Here is a 12,216-nt window from a genome sequence, read left to right as displayed (position 1 = left end):
TGGATTCATGTCTCCGCCAGTCCTACCTTTCAGAACGTGGTTGTTTTTCCGTTTCCAGAATTGTTCTTCTTCTCCTCAACTGCTTATGGATTTGCAGGTGTTTGCAATCTTTAGATAAGCTATCTAGCTGATCTCCTGCTAGCTGAAGTAGTCTCAGCCTGCTACTTCTCCGCCATCTTGACTCCTCCTTCCCAAGTCCAAGTGGGTATATTTTAAACTTTGTCTTTCTGTAGATTTTATTCTCTTACAAAACCAGGCTTTGCTTTAAAATGTAGAAGGAACATGGCTATTGTTTCTCTACCATGCTGGTAAAAATTAAATATTAAAACATGAGTCCTGAAATATTTTGTATGGTACACAGAATAGTAATAGATTAAGATCCTTTTAGTTGCTTGATTCTGTTGAAATCCTCTGTGGCACAAATCAGAGTATGATTCCATTACATACATATATGGATGTGAGTGTTTGTGTGTGTGTATACACATACACATGTATACACACACATATGTTTGTTTTATTTTTTAATTTTTTAAAAAGATTTTATTTATTTATTTGACAGAGAGAAGTCACAAGTAGGCAGAGAGGCAGACAGAGAGGGGGAGGAAGCAGGCTCCCCGCCGAGGAGAGAGCCTGATACGGGGCTCAATCCCAGGACCCTGAGATCAAGACCTGAGCCGAAGGCAGAGGCTTTAACCCACTGAACCACCCAGGCGCCCCATATGTTTGTTTTAAATAAGACTTTTGGGGAGCAGTTTTAGGTTTATAGAAAAACTGAGCAGAAAGTACAGAGAATTTCCACATAGGCTCTTACCTTCCCCCACTCCCTATTTTCTCTATTATTATCATTTTGAGTTAGCATGGTGCATTTTTTAGAATCGATGTGCCATACTGATCTTTATTATTAATTAAATTCCATAGTTTACAGTTGGGTTCATTCTTTGTGTTATATACATCCTATGGGTTTGGACAGTTGTATGACACGTACCTACCATGACATTGCCATACAGAATAATTTCACTGCTTCAGAAATTCTGCTTTGCTTGTTCATTGCTCCCTTCTGAACTCCTACAGCATCCCAGATCTTTTTACCTCTCGTTTTGCTTTTTCCACCATGTCATAGAGTTGGAGTCATTCAGTATGTAGCCTTTTCATATTGACTTCTTTCATTCAGCAATGTGCACGTATGGGTCCCCCATATCTTTTTGTGGCTTGATAACACATTTATTTCTTTGTATCACTGAATAATACTCAGTTGCAGGGTGTACTGCATCTTGTATATCCATCACCTATTGATGAACATGATGGTTTCTTCCAAGTTTTGGGGATTGTGAATGACGCTGCTATAAACATCTGTGGGGGATAAGGCATGGTGGAGGAGAAGTCTCCAGTGGTTCTGTGATAAGGTCTCTGTCTCTTGGTGAGCCTGTGCCCTCGGGCTCTGACTTTCACTTGCACTTCTTAGTTTTGGTGTTTCTTCCTTAGCTGAGACGGGAAGGCTTGAGGGACCTGGAGTTGGTTATTACCTTCTGCCATGTTTGTTCGGCTCTAGGGAAGTAATTCGTGCCAAAGGCAGGCCTTGCCCTGAAGAACAGAGGCTCCGGGCGTGTTTCAGCATGGCTCCTTACCCCCTTCCCCTGCTTGAAGCAGTAGGGAAATTTCCTCTGATATTTTCTCGAAGCTGTGATAACACTTCAGGAGATGATAAAACTCTCAAAAGATTGGGACCCTCCTAAGACTGGCCCACTCACTAGGATTTTTAACTCAAACTTGTTAGCATTGAGCCTTCAGCAATTTGCCAATGATGGCTTAGGTTTCCCTCTTTCGGTACTGGTCTCTGAGCAGGCTGCGCACTGCGGCTTCTGCCCCAGGAAGTTGTGATTGTATCTCACTCTCCAAGTGTTGAAATAGCCTTTTGCCCTGTGACCTCAGTTCTTTGGTGGATCTAAGAAGAGTTGTTGATTTTCTGTTTGTTCTGCTTTTCTGTTGTCGTGAGGACAGGAGCGGTGAAAGAAAAGCTCCCTGCCAGACTGGAAACCAGACTTACACATGCATTTAAACATACTCAGTTTCCTTCCCTTCTGTGGGTTAATTTGAAGTCATTACTCTAGTTCGTTGGGAGTCGTTCTTAAGCATCATTAATTCATTAGCATTGAACTGTGTGTTCTACCAAGTAATGCGTAAATTTCAGGTTTGCCATCATTTCTTTTCAGATGCGAAATCTGTCATCTTTGTTTTTTGATCAGGTTTTCCAGCACCGTTCCCCCCCAAACCCCCCGGGCTTTTCTAATGCTTTAATTAACAAGGGAGGTATAAATGACTTCTCTTTCTACTCTGGCTCTAAAAGAGGACCCACTGGCATATGTGCAGAAGGGAATAATGTCCTAATTGAACATTATCTCTTATGACTCATGTCCTCGTTCCCCATTAGTAAGAGGTGTTTCAAGGCTACATGAGTCTCAAAGATGCAGACTTAATGGATGAGAATCTACATTAGAAGATCTTATGAGGCGCTGTTTTTCTGGTTATATTTGATGGCTATTTAAAGCTTCACTTTTATTAAGTATCTTGTTGTAACACGTGATGTAAGAGACCCTTTTAATATGGGGAGGAGGGTCCGTGCTCTTTCACAGTTTGTTCACGGGAAGACCTCCATCCATTCTTCCTTCTTCCTTAATTTAACACACGTGTACCCAGTCCCTGCTGTGTGTCAGGCATTGTGCTAGATGCTGGTGTCTGTGTGCATAAACACATGGTCTTCGCCCTAGAGCATTGTTCCTGGTCCAGTGTTTGCACATTGTACACAGTCGTGCCCAGGAATTTTTTTTTTTTTTTTTTTTTACATGAATGACTTTGGAAATCAGTAGACTGGTCCTGCCTCCAGTAATTCTTACTGTGGAACTTGACTTCTGCATGTATTTGTATCTTCATTTTTAAAATGGGGCTTAATTGCTCCACATCACGATTTGTATGAGCCAGCCATTCGGTCAACAGAGGTATCAACTCTGCTTTGGATTCTACTGGGTCTGAGGTCTTTTGGACCGAGCTGAATAGGAGAGAAGACGAGAAAACAGGCTTCGGCTCTGATGATTTGTAATGTCGCCCATAGATGCTCTAGTAGAGGTATGAGCAGGGCGCTCTGGTAGGATATTAGAAATAGGAATGTTGATTTTTGTCTTAGGTATATGGGGAGGGTTTTTGACAGAGAATGACAGTTGAATTGCCTTGTCAAGGAGGAATTAGGGAAGATGGGGAGGGGAAAACTTGGCAGGTAAAGGGAAAAATGTTTCCTGGGTGTGAAAAGTCTTAGAGTTCTGATGGCTTGAGTGCTGGAGTCTAAGGCTGAATGGCAGGAGTGGGGATGGGTATCCCAGGTTGTGAGGTAACATCTTGGCGGGGTCTACAGGAATGATGTAACCAGGTTGCCTTGTTACTGTGCTCACCATCTGCTTTGTGAAGCATGAACTTGGGACAGAGGGAGGCTAGAGGCTATATGAGAGGACTTTATTTACCATTATCAAAGATTAGAATTAGGGCCGATATACCGTAGGGGAAGGGCAGACTGGGGAGATGTTTTATGAGGTGGGAGCTGTTTGATAATTCACTGGAAGGTGGGAGAAGGAGAAGAATCAAGGGTGATCCTGAGGTGCTAGCTTAAGGACCCGGTCGGTGATGACCCCAGAAGGACGTCATGCATATGGGAAGGAGGAAGTTTGGGTGAAAGAGACCTTGATGAGTTCACTTGCTAACATGTTGAGTTTGAGGTGCTCATAGGCTGTCTAGTTTGAAGAGATCCAGAATAGTACTGCCTAACAGAACTTCTTGCTGTGATGGGAATGTTGTGTGTCCACTGTCCACCATGGGAGCCCCTAGCCACATGGAGCTGGGGAACACTTGAAATATAGCTAGTACAACCGAAGAACGGAATTTTAAGTTTTCTTTAGTTTTAATTAATGTACGCGTAAGTAGTCACATGTAGCTAGCAGGTCCGTATCCGACAGTGCAGGTCTGGAAGGTGTTGGATGTGAAGTACTGTATCTGGTGCTTATTCTTGAGATAGTGTGATCTACCTGCCTGGGACTGAGAGGTGTCCAGGGACACTGGACTCTTCAGTCTAAAACTAGGAAAGTCCCAGGCAAAACGTGCTTGTGACTCACCGCAGCCGGAGGTGTTCTTCCCTGTGTTTGTGAACTTTAAGTGTCATGCTTCTGAAATGACTAAGTCTACTCCTCTGACTGCTGGGCTGACTATGTCATGATTTGCAACTTAGAAAGAAAGCTCCCTTTCTTGGCATTAGGGAGCTGGAAAATGGAAAACCAGCATGATTCTTGAAACACGTGCTCTGCCTGATATTTTCCTTGTTTTCTCCACGTCTCCCTTTTTCTTCCATTCTGTGCTTTTATGGAGTGATTCCCCTCCCTGGCCGCACATTGGAATCACCTGGGGTGTTCACTTCTCAAACAAATATGGTGCCCAAGGTCCACCTTAGACTAGTTAAATTAGAATCTTGGGGCGGGGTGGGTGGAGAGGGGGCCAGACGTCTGTCTGATTTAAAAGCTCCCCAGGTGATTCTGATGTGCAGCCCGGATTGGAAAGTACAGCTCCCAGACATGCTTCCGCTTCTTTGCCATTTTTTTTTTAAAACTACAACACACTACAACTGATTGTTAGCCCTCTTCCCCCTGCTTTTATTTGGCAGAGTAGTAGGGTTTCAGAGATTTTCTGCTGTGCCAGCTTTCAGGTCACGTGTGACAGAAGTCAGCCTGAGACGGATGGCGTTAGATCTCTTATCGCACACGAGATCTGATGTGCTGTGCTGTGTCAGTAACAGTAAGCATGGTTGACGTATTGCACACGTAACATACCTAAGCACTCTGACACCTTACGTGTTAGCTCACTCTTAATCACCGCAGCATGAGAAAGATACATAATTTTCCTTCTTCTTTTCCAGAGAAGTAATCGGCAATTTAGACCAAAGTCCCTTGGCTGCACTTTTTAATTACTGTGTGATGGGACCTTACCGTACCTTGAGATAAACTGTACCTCCAAAGCCAGGAGAGGAAGTCTTCCCAAGCTGTGGTTATCTTTCAGACGGCCGAGCGCTGGTCCAGTTCATCTCGACTTTTGCATTGGTTACTTCAAGATTTGGAGGCTCTGTATCATCCAGTCGCTTGAGTTGTGTGACTCACTTAAAAAATTTCCAAACTTGGAGCCAATTCTGAAACAAAGAGAAGGCTTTCTGTGTGACCCTTTAGCATTTCCAAAAAACAAGTAGCTGAATGCCGTTAAGTCACTTCAGTTTTTGCCAGCTTCGCAGAGGATGGGGTTACTCATCCTCGTGTAGAACACATCATGTATATTCACTGTGATGTGTGTGTGTGCGTGCATGCATGCTTGTTTAGGAAAGTGAGCTTGATTTTCTAACTACAATGAAATAAAAATACAAATAAATGTTTTTCTTTCCATTTATGCCCTATTCCCCAGGTGTTCCCTTTCCACCGGGAGCTCTTCTCATATTTCCCCATACTTTTCCTGTCCATTCCTTTTACCTGGCTTTATTTTTTTAAGTTGCACAAAGTCACAAGAAAGCACATTGTCTGTGGTTTCCATTAAGATGGTTTCCATTAGGTGAAGGGTTCTTAATTAATGCTCTTCATGAAGACCCTATAGTTGGGAATCTGCAATGTTTCATCTGGATGCTAGGCTATATAATGGAAGAATAGTATCGGTATTTTTAAAAAGCCTTAAAGCTGTTATCTAATGTTTTAAATAGAAAAACATTTTCGTAATGTCAATATGAGATCATGGTTTTATAAGCCTTTATTGTTCGTACGTCTGTAAAGTAGGTCATCAAGAATACAGTGGTAAATCAGTCTTGATTTTTCAACTCCAGGTACAGATACTTTTAAATGTCAAGTAAACTAAAGTCTCTTGATAAAATACATATTTATTTTTTGAAAGAATATTAGGTATAGTAATAAGACTTGAGACCGTGACCATAGACTACCCAGTGCCTAAGTGTATATTTTTAGAATCTCTTAGTTTTGTTTCTTTCTGTTAAAAAAAGGAGGGGGTCACTTTATTGATTTTTCATAACCAAGGACAGCTTCGTTTATACCCATTGGTTGGGCTTTGTGTGGTGGAGGCTGATGAGGGGCTGGTGTGCATAGGGCTTCATTCTGTGGTCACTCAGATGTTTTCTGTTGAAAATATAATTATTTTTAAAAAGGCTCTATCTTGGGGCGCCTGGGAGGCTCAGGCCATTGAGCCTTCGGCTCGGGTCATGGTCTCAGGGTCTTGGGATCAAGCCCCGCATTGGGCTCCCTGCTCCCTGGGGAGCCTGCTGCTGCTTCTCCCTCTGCCTCTCCCCTTGCTTGTGCTCTCTTACTCCTTGTCAAGTGAATAGATAAAATCTTCAAAATAGATAAAATCTTCAAAAAGAAAATACCTTAAAAAAAATCTATCTTTCCATGTATATATTCAGCTATTTTACAGGCTGTCTCATTTCAAAGGATTCTTTTTGGGTATGGCTTCAGTAAAATTGTTCATTAACTTTTATTTAGATGGTCATGAAGTGCCAATAAAACTTAGGGGTGTTGGTGGTATAGTCCCATACATATTTGTTCATTTGGTTGGATTTTAAGGTTGTGGTCCTGTAATCACCATAGTTGTTCTAAATCCTTTGGATCACGGTTATAGGACACAAAGGATATGATTCACCATGTGAATTGTTTGTTTTTGGGGTGTTCTCTGTTCCAGTGGTTAGAATCCTACACTTCTAGAATTAATGACCAGATTATCTGGGATGTTCTTGAAGCCACTGGTTTCAGATTCCTTTTTTTCCGTCTTCCGGTTATTCATGGAAATAGGAAACTCTGTTTGTCTTTTTTTTTTTTTTTTTTTTTTAAGAAAAACTGAGCTTTTTGTAGATAAATCCCAATTACATTTTTTAAACTACAAGTATAAAAATCCCAACTCCTAATGTCCTGGCTCTGTGGTGCAAGTCGAGGTGCTGGTCGGAAAATAGGCCCACCTCACACATTCTGCTCCATCCTTAAGCCTGGGTGATGCTCTTTCTTCCCATCACATGCTGTGAACATCATATTCTCAACCGTGAAGTTATCGAAGAATGGTGCTTTGGCTGAGAAAGGAATGTGGGTGTTCAGGCTACTTTATTTGTCTGGTGATAGAAGCTTTTAAATAAAAAGCTGCTGTTTTTTCACGTAGTTCGAAATATTTCCAAATGGTTCACATATTTTTCCAACTTCCTGAAATGAATCTGGCTGGTATCCGGTCATGGGTCGGTCATGGATGACCTTGAAATGCGTGAAAATAGTTGTTGTTAACTGAGCGCTCCTGGCATCAGCCTTTTGCTCTGTGGACGAAGCAGATGTGGGGGGTGCCTGGGTGGCTCAGTTGACTAAGCATCCACCTTTGACTCAGGTCATGATCCCGGAGTCTGGGGATTGAGCCCCACATTGGGCTCCCTGCTCAGCAGAGAGCCTGCTTCTTGCCCTGCCCCTCACTCCTCTCATGCTCTCTCTCTCTCTCTCTCTCTCAAATACCTAAATAAAATCTTAAGGAGAAAAAAAGCAGATGTGTGACACTGAACTGAATGTGTAAGCCTACATTATTTTCTGGAGGCTAATTTTAAAAATAAACCACCTCTGATTACAGCACTACAGACTAACGGTGCTAGAAGGAACTTCAGGGAGCACCTCCCTGTCTGCTTTTACGGGACCAAGTGCTGAGCACCAAAGAGAAGTGATTTGCCATAGGTCACTTATGGCTCTGGGGTCTTTCTGTGACCTAGGGAGAATCCGAAATTTGGCTTGGTGGGCTCACACCTGCTGTGGTCTCTTTTTCTTTCTTACTCTTAAAAGCAGAAGCGCTTCTTCTGTGGCCTTTTCTCTACCCCCCCACCAACCTCAGAAACAACAGAGGTGAGTTGGATCCCAGGTTTTCCTACAGTAAACTTTTGATAGTGTTAATAACGTTGCTTTCCTTCCCCCCCCCCCCCCCTTTTAGCCATCGGCGAATATGAAGACCTCAGAGCAGAGAACCAGAAAACAAAGGAGAAGGTTTGTACTTTACCCTTTCTTTCCTTTCTCACATGTGTGAAAGCCTGGACGGCATGGTGCATTGTTCTGCCACCAATTTCAGTTAAATGCGAATGAGAGTTTTTTCTTTTTTCTTTTCTCCTGCATGTGCGGTTCAAGCTAATATCAACTCCAGGCTCCAGATGGTAAAGAATAGCGGGCATGCCACAGTGGGCGCTGCTCTGGGAGATTAACTGCACAGCTAAATGTGCAGCAAGGCACCAGGCCAAGCAACTCAAGCCCCCAAGAATTGTACTTTTCCCCTAACAACCAGATTTGGGATTCTAGTGATGGAATTGAAGGGAAGACACGTATCTTTGGGGCTTAAGACAGAGTAGATTCTGGAGAGAACTCTTTGGCGTTAGTCATTGGTGTTTAGCCCGTCTTCTTGCATAAACCCTTTTTTATGCTCGTGTCGTCTAAGTATATGAAAAATATACTGAAAGTTGAAAATCATCCACTACAAAGATAGTAATGCCTGGCGAATGTTTTCAGGGGCCTTGGCACAAGTTTTATTTTTAAACTGAAATCACTGAATTCAGCTAACCTTTATAAACTACTTACCTTTTTGTCTCTGCACATAATCCATCTAAGATTTGTGAATATTTGTTTATGTGTCTTTTTTCTCCCTTGCAAATTAGGGAGGGCACAGAAGGGAGGTCTGAGTTAAAAATGAGGAGGGCTAAATTGAACTGAGAAGTAGGAGAGAGAGAGAGAGAGAGCAGAGCTGCCTGTTATTGTTTTTAGGTAGAAACAAAATTTGTGTTTAGAAATTACTTTGATAGATTAAATATTTCACAACATAATGTCCATGGTGGAAAATTTAAAAATAGGTCCTTCATTGTTATTGAAGTTGATGGTCATCATGGCTGTAAATGATGAGACCTTTAAAATTTGAGAGTAAGATCTGGAATGAAAATGGGCAGTGAGCCGAATATTTGTAAAACCTTTGGCATATTTGAGGCTATTTAATTTAAGTTTTTCGCTCATATTACTTGGCTACCTATATTAGCTGTAACATGGTTTGTGATATTAATGGTACAATATAGAAATGGATTTTGAGACCATTGTTTTTCACTTAGTTTTCGGGCTCCTCTGCTCATTTGCAAATAAATCTTTGCTGTTCTGTGACATCTGGAGTTTCTTCTCTTCTTTCCATCTGGTGATTTAGGGAATGGTAGGTAGGTGGGGGTGGTGAAGATGTCTGTGATACAGAGTGGTTGCTGCGTGCATCTCTAACGTGGTAAGGAAGTCCCAGAAGAACAGTTTGACAACGTTCCTAATTCTAATGCAATAACCACCGCAAATCACAGATGTCCTGAGGCTGCCAACAGGTGGGGAGTTTGTGCTTAATCCTGGCTCCCTGAGGCCCCATAATTTCAGAGAGGAACCGGCTCGGGCCTCTTCTCCCAGGTACACAAGCATCTTGCAGCTGTAGGAGAAGGAGCCAAGAAGTTACCCGCTGAGTCTCTTCTGTGTGTCCAGGCCTAGGAGGGGGAGAGCAAGACAAGTTGGAAGGGTTAATTCAGGAGAACTCTTTGACTTAACCTAGAAGATGGGAGGGAAGACAGCAAACCCGTGTCTTCATGTGATGGTGAAGGAAGGCTAGAGGAGAAAAGGAGTAACAGAGTCAGAAGAGTAAATATTTTGTTTTCCTTCTTCTCCTCTAATCCTTGCTTACAAACGGACCTTGCATTGCCCTGAAAGTAGTGAAAACAGCCATTGCTGGCGATGTTGATGGTTATTTAACTGAGAGCCACTTTCTGCAGGGAGGTTTTTAAGTGAACCATCTGTTACACAAGTGGAATTATAGGTAAAATGGATTTGGTAAAAGGAGGACTATAAATTACTTTTGCCCATTAACTATTTGCATGTTTCTCTACATGGCCTAATACTTTTGTAACATCTGTGTGCATTACTGACCTTCTTATCTGCTAATTCTTTAAAAAATAACTATTAACAGAAATAGGAAGAAAAGAAATGAATGCGGTATGGAATGCTGCGGTTGGGTAAAACAAAATAGAGTGGTTTTAAGTTCACTCTGTTCTGTTTATCTTCTGTTAAAGAACTAACGGGCTTATTATTGCAGATTTCCCCCCCCCCAAAAGAGGGCTGCATTACAAAAGTTGGAAGCATATAATAAAAGCCTTTTATACAGCATAGAATGAGAAAAAGCAGCTTTAGTTCTGGAGGTGGTAAATGGAGAACACCATTTTCTCTGGCAAAGCACTTTCTTGTTCCTGGCTGAGGGAGCTTTGCCCAGGTCATACCCGCAAATACGCATGGCCATCCTTCCCTCATAGGGGAGTTTAGAATTAGTCAGGGAGAGAAATCTAAGGTGGAAGTCCTTTTGCCATGGTTAATTTGATCTGGGGGAGTTTTGCATGAGTGGAAGGGACCAGAGTAAATTCACTGCAAGTTATCTCTCCCTTCTACATGTCCACATGAAGTCTATCTTTGTTGCTAGATGATGAAACTGATCAACGAGAAGAGCCAAAGGGTTTGATTTCTTTGGATAAGAGCTTTTGATGCTCTGTTTGGAACCTCCTATGGGGAGACAAGTGGTAGGACGTGAGTTTATGCTTAAGGGTCTGTGTTTATAAAGAAGCTGCCATGGGGCACCTACATACTCAATTATGTTCCTCGTCTGATGCTCCAAGCAGTCCCGTGTCAGCTCCAGTGCACAGAGAACAGAACCTCAGGGCTTAACAGAGTCAAGTTTCGTACACAGGTCTTCTGACCACAAATGTTCTTTTTAAAGCCAGTAAACTCATGGAGCTGATTGACTTTTTCCACCAAGGTCTTGGTGTTAATCTTCGTTCATTGTTGTTAGCTCATGAATTTTCCATAGCAAATTATCAGACTCAGGACTTCTCTGGATCACTTGTCTTGACCATCTGTAGGTTTGTACTTAAAAACTGAAAGTTAAATATCAAATCCGTCTGGTGTCAGAAACGTCACATGTGTGAGCGTGTGTGCATGCAGATTCTGATGTAGGTGTGCAGGGGAAGAGTAGACTTGGAAGGTTGGGCCGGTGTGTCAATGATCTTTTCCTTTGTAGTTATCCCTTTTTAAGAAAAATGTAATATTGATCATTTTGTGGTTTTTCTCATTGTCTTTGAGGATGGAATCAAAGTCTGTTTGAGTTTGTAAGGAAAGCTTTTTTGAAGGGTTGACTGTTGAATGCCTTCTGAGTACTGGGGTATTAAGAAAGATACATAAAGGTCCCCCTCTTGAGTAAAACCACTCTCATGAGGGGTATAGCCACATGGACAAAGGATGAATTGTGCTGTTGAAGTGAATGTCTGCAGTTTGGGGGTGGGGTGGGAAAGGGACAAAAAGATAAGGATCCTATCCTAGACCATGTGACAAATTATTATTAGCTCTTAATGCTTGGCTCAAATGCCCCCCCTTTTTAAAAGTCGTTTCCAACCTTTTCTCAAGCAGAATAGTTTACTTCTTTGTAATAAAACATCTGTTTATTTCCTTGTATTTATCACCTTTTATCAATCAGTTATCATCAAAATAGTATGGGGTTGGATTTTAATGTAAAAAGTTCAGGTTTTTTGTTTTTTTTTTTAATGTCAGGGTCAGGGGAGTTTATGGAAAGGGTGCTACTTTCTATTATTTTTTGGCTAGTTTCTAAGTGACATTATCAGCAGTATGTTAAAAAGTAAGAAAGGCTAGCACATTGAAGTCAACAAGACTTCCAAAAATGTTTTTTGATGTATGGAAAAATAGAAGACGATATATTTTGGAATCAACCAAAGAAAATGTGATTGTTTGCCTGTGAAGCAGTCTCCCACATTCAGAGGTTAGTCGTGCTCCTACAATGGAAGGGCATTCCCCTTCTGACTCATTCAGGATCTTTGTCATAATTGTGTGGGGCTTTTTCCTATATGGGGGCAAAGCCTCACTGAGCTTTTAATGGAATAGCTTTCACGTTTCTCAGGGTGGTGGGGGTGGGTGTGGAGCATGCCTAAAAAGAAGGGAATGTGTATAATAGAAGAATATCTGCCTTTACACAGTATTTATATTTAATATTATGTCTTGAGATTGAGTTTTGAAATGAATACATGTTTAAGTGGCTGATTAGAAGTCGTCTGGATAAGCTACTGTA

The 12,216-nt window shown here is 41.8% G+C and overlaps 1 protein-coding gene across 3 annotated transcripts in view; it reads left to right on the top strand.

Annotated features, from left to right (window-relative positions):
- Nucleotides 1-12,216, top strand: part of SHTN1 (shootin 1) — a 103,501-nt gene that overhangs the window by 13,232 nt on the left and 78,053 nt on the right. For all 3 annotated transcript variants that reach the window (XM_032311926.1, XM_032311925.1, XM_032311927.1), the window contains exon 2: nt 8,026-8,078. In XM_032311926.1, the coding sequence (XP_032167817.1) occupies nt 8,038-8,078 (41 nt within the window). In that variant the 5' untranslated portion in view covers nt 8,026-8,037. The remainder of the gene's footprint in view (nt 1-8,025; nt 8,079-12,216) is intronic.

This window comes from Mustela erminea, chromosome 14 (genome assembly GCF_009829155.1).
Source record: "Mustela erminea isolate mMusErm1 chromosome 14, mMusErm1.Pri, whole genome shotgun sequence".
In the NCBI taxonomy this organism is placed as follows: domain Eukaryota; kingdom Metazoa; phylum Chordata; class Mammalia; order Carnivora; family Mustelidae; genus Mustela; species Mustela erminea.
The sequence above is the reverse complement of the archived record's forward strand: the minus strand, read 5'-3'. Positions and strand labels throughout refer to the sequence as shown.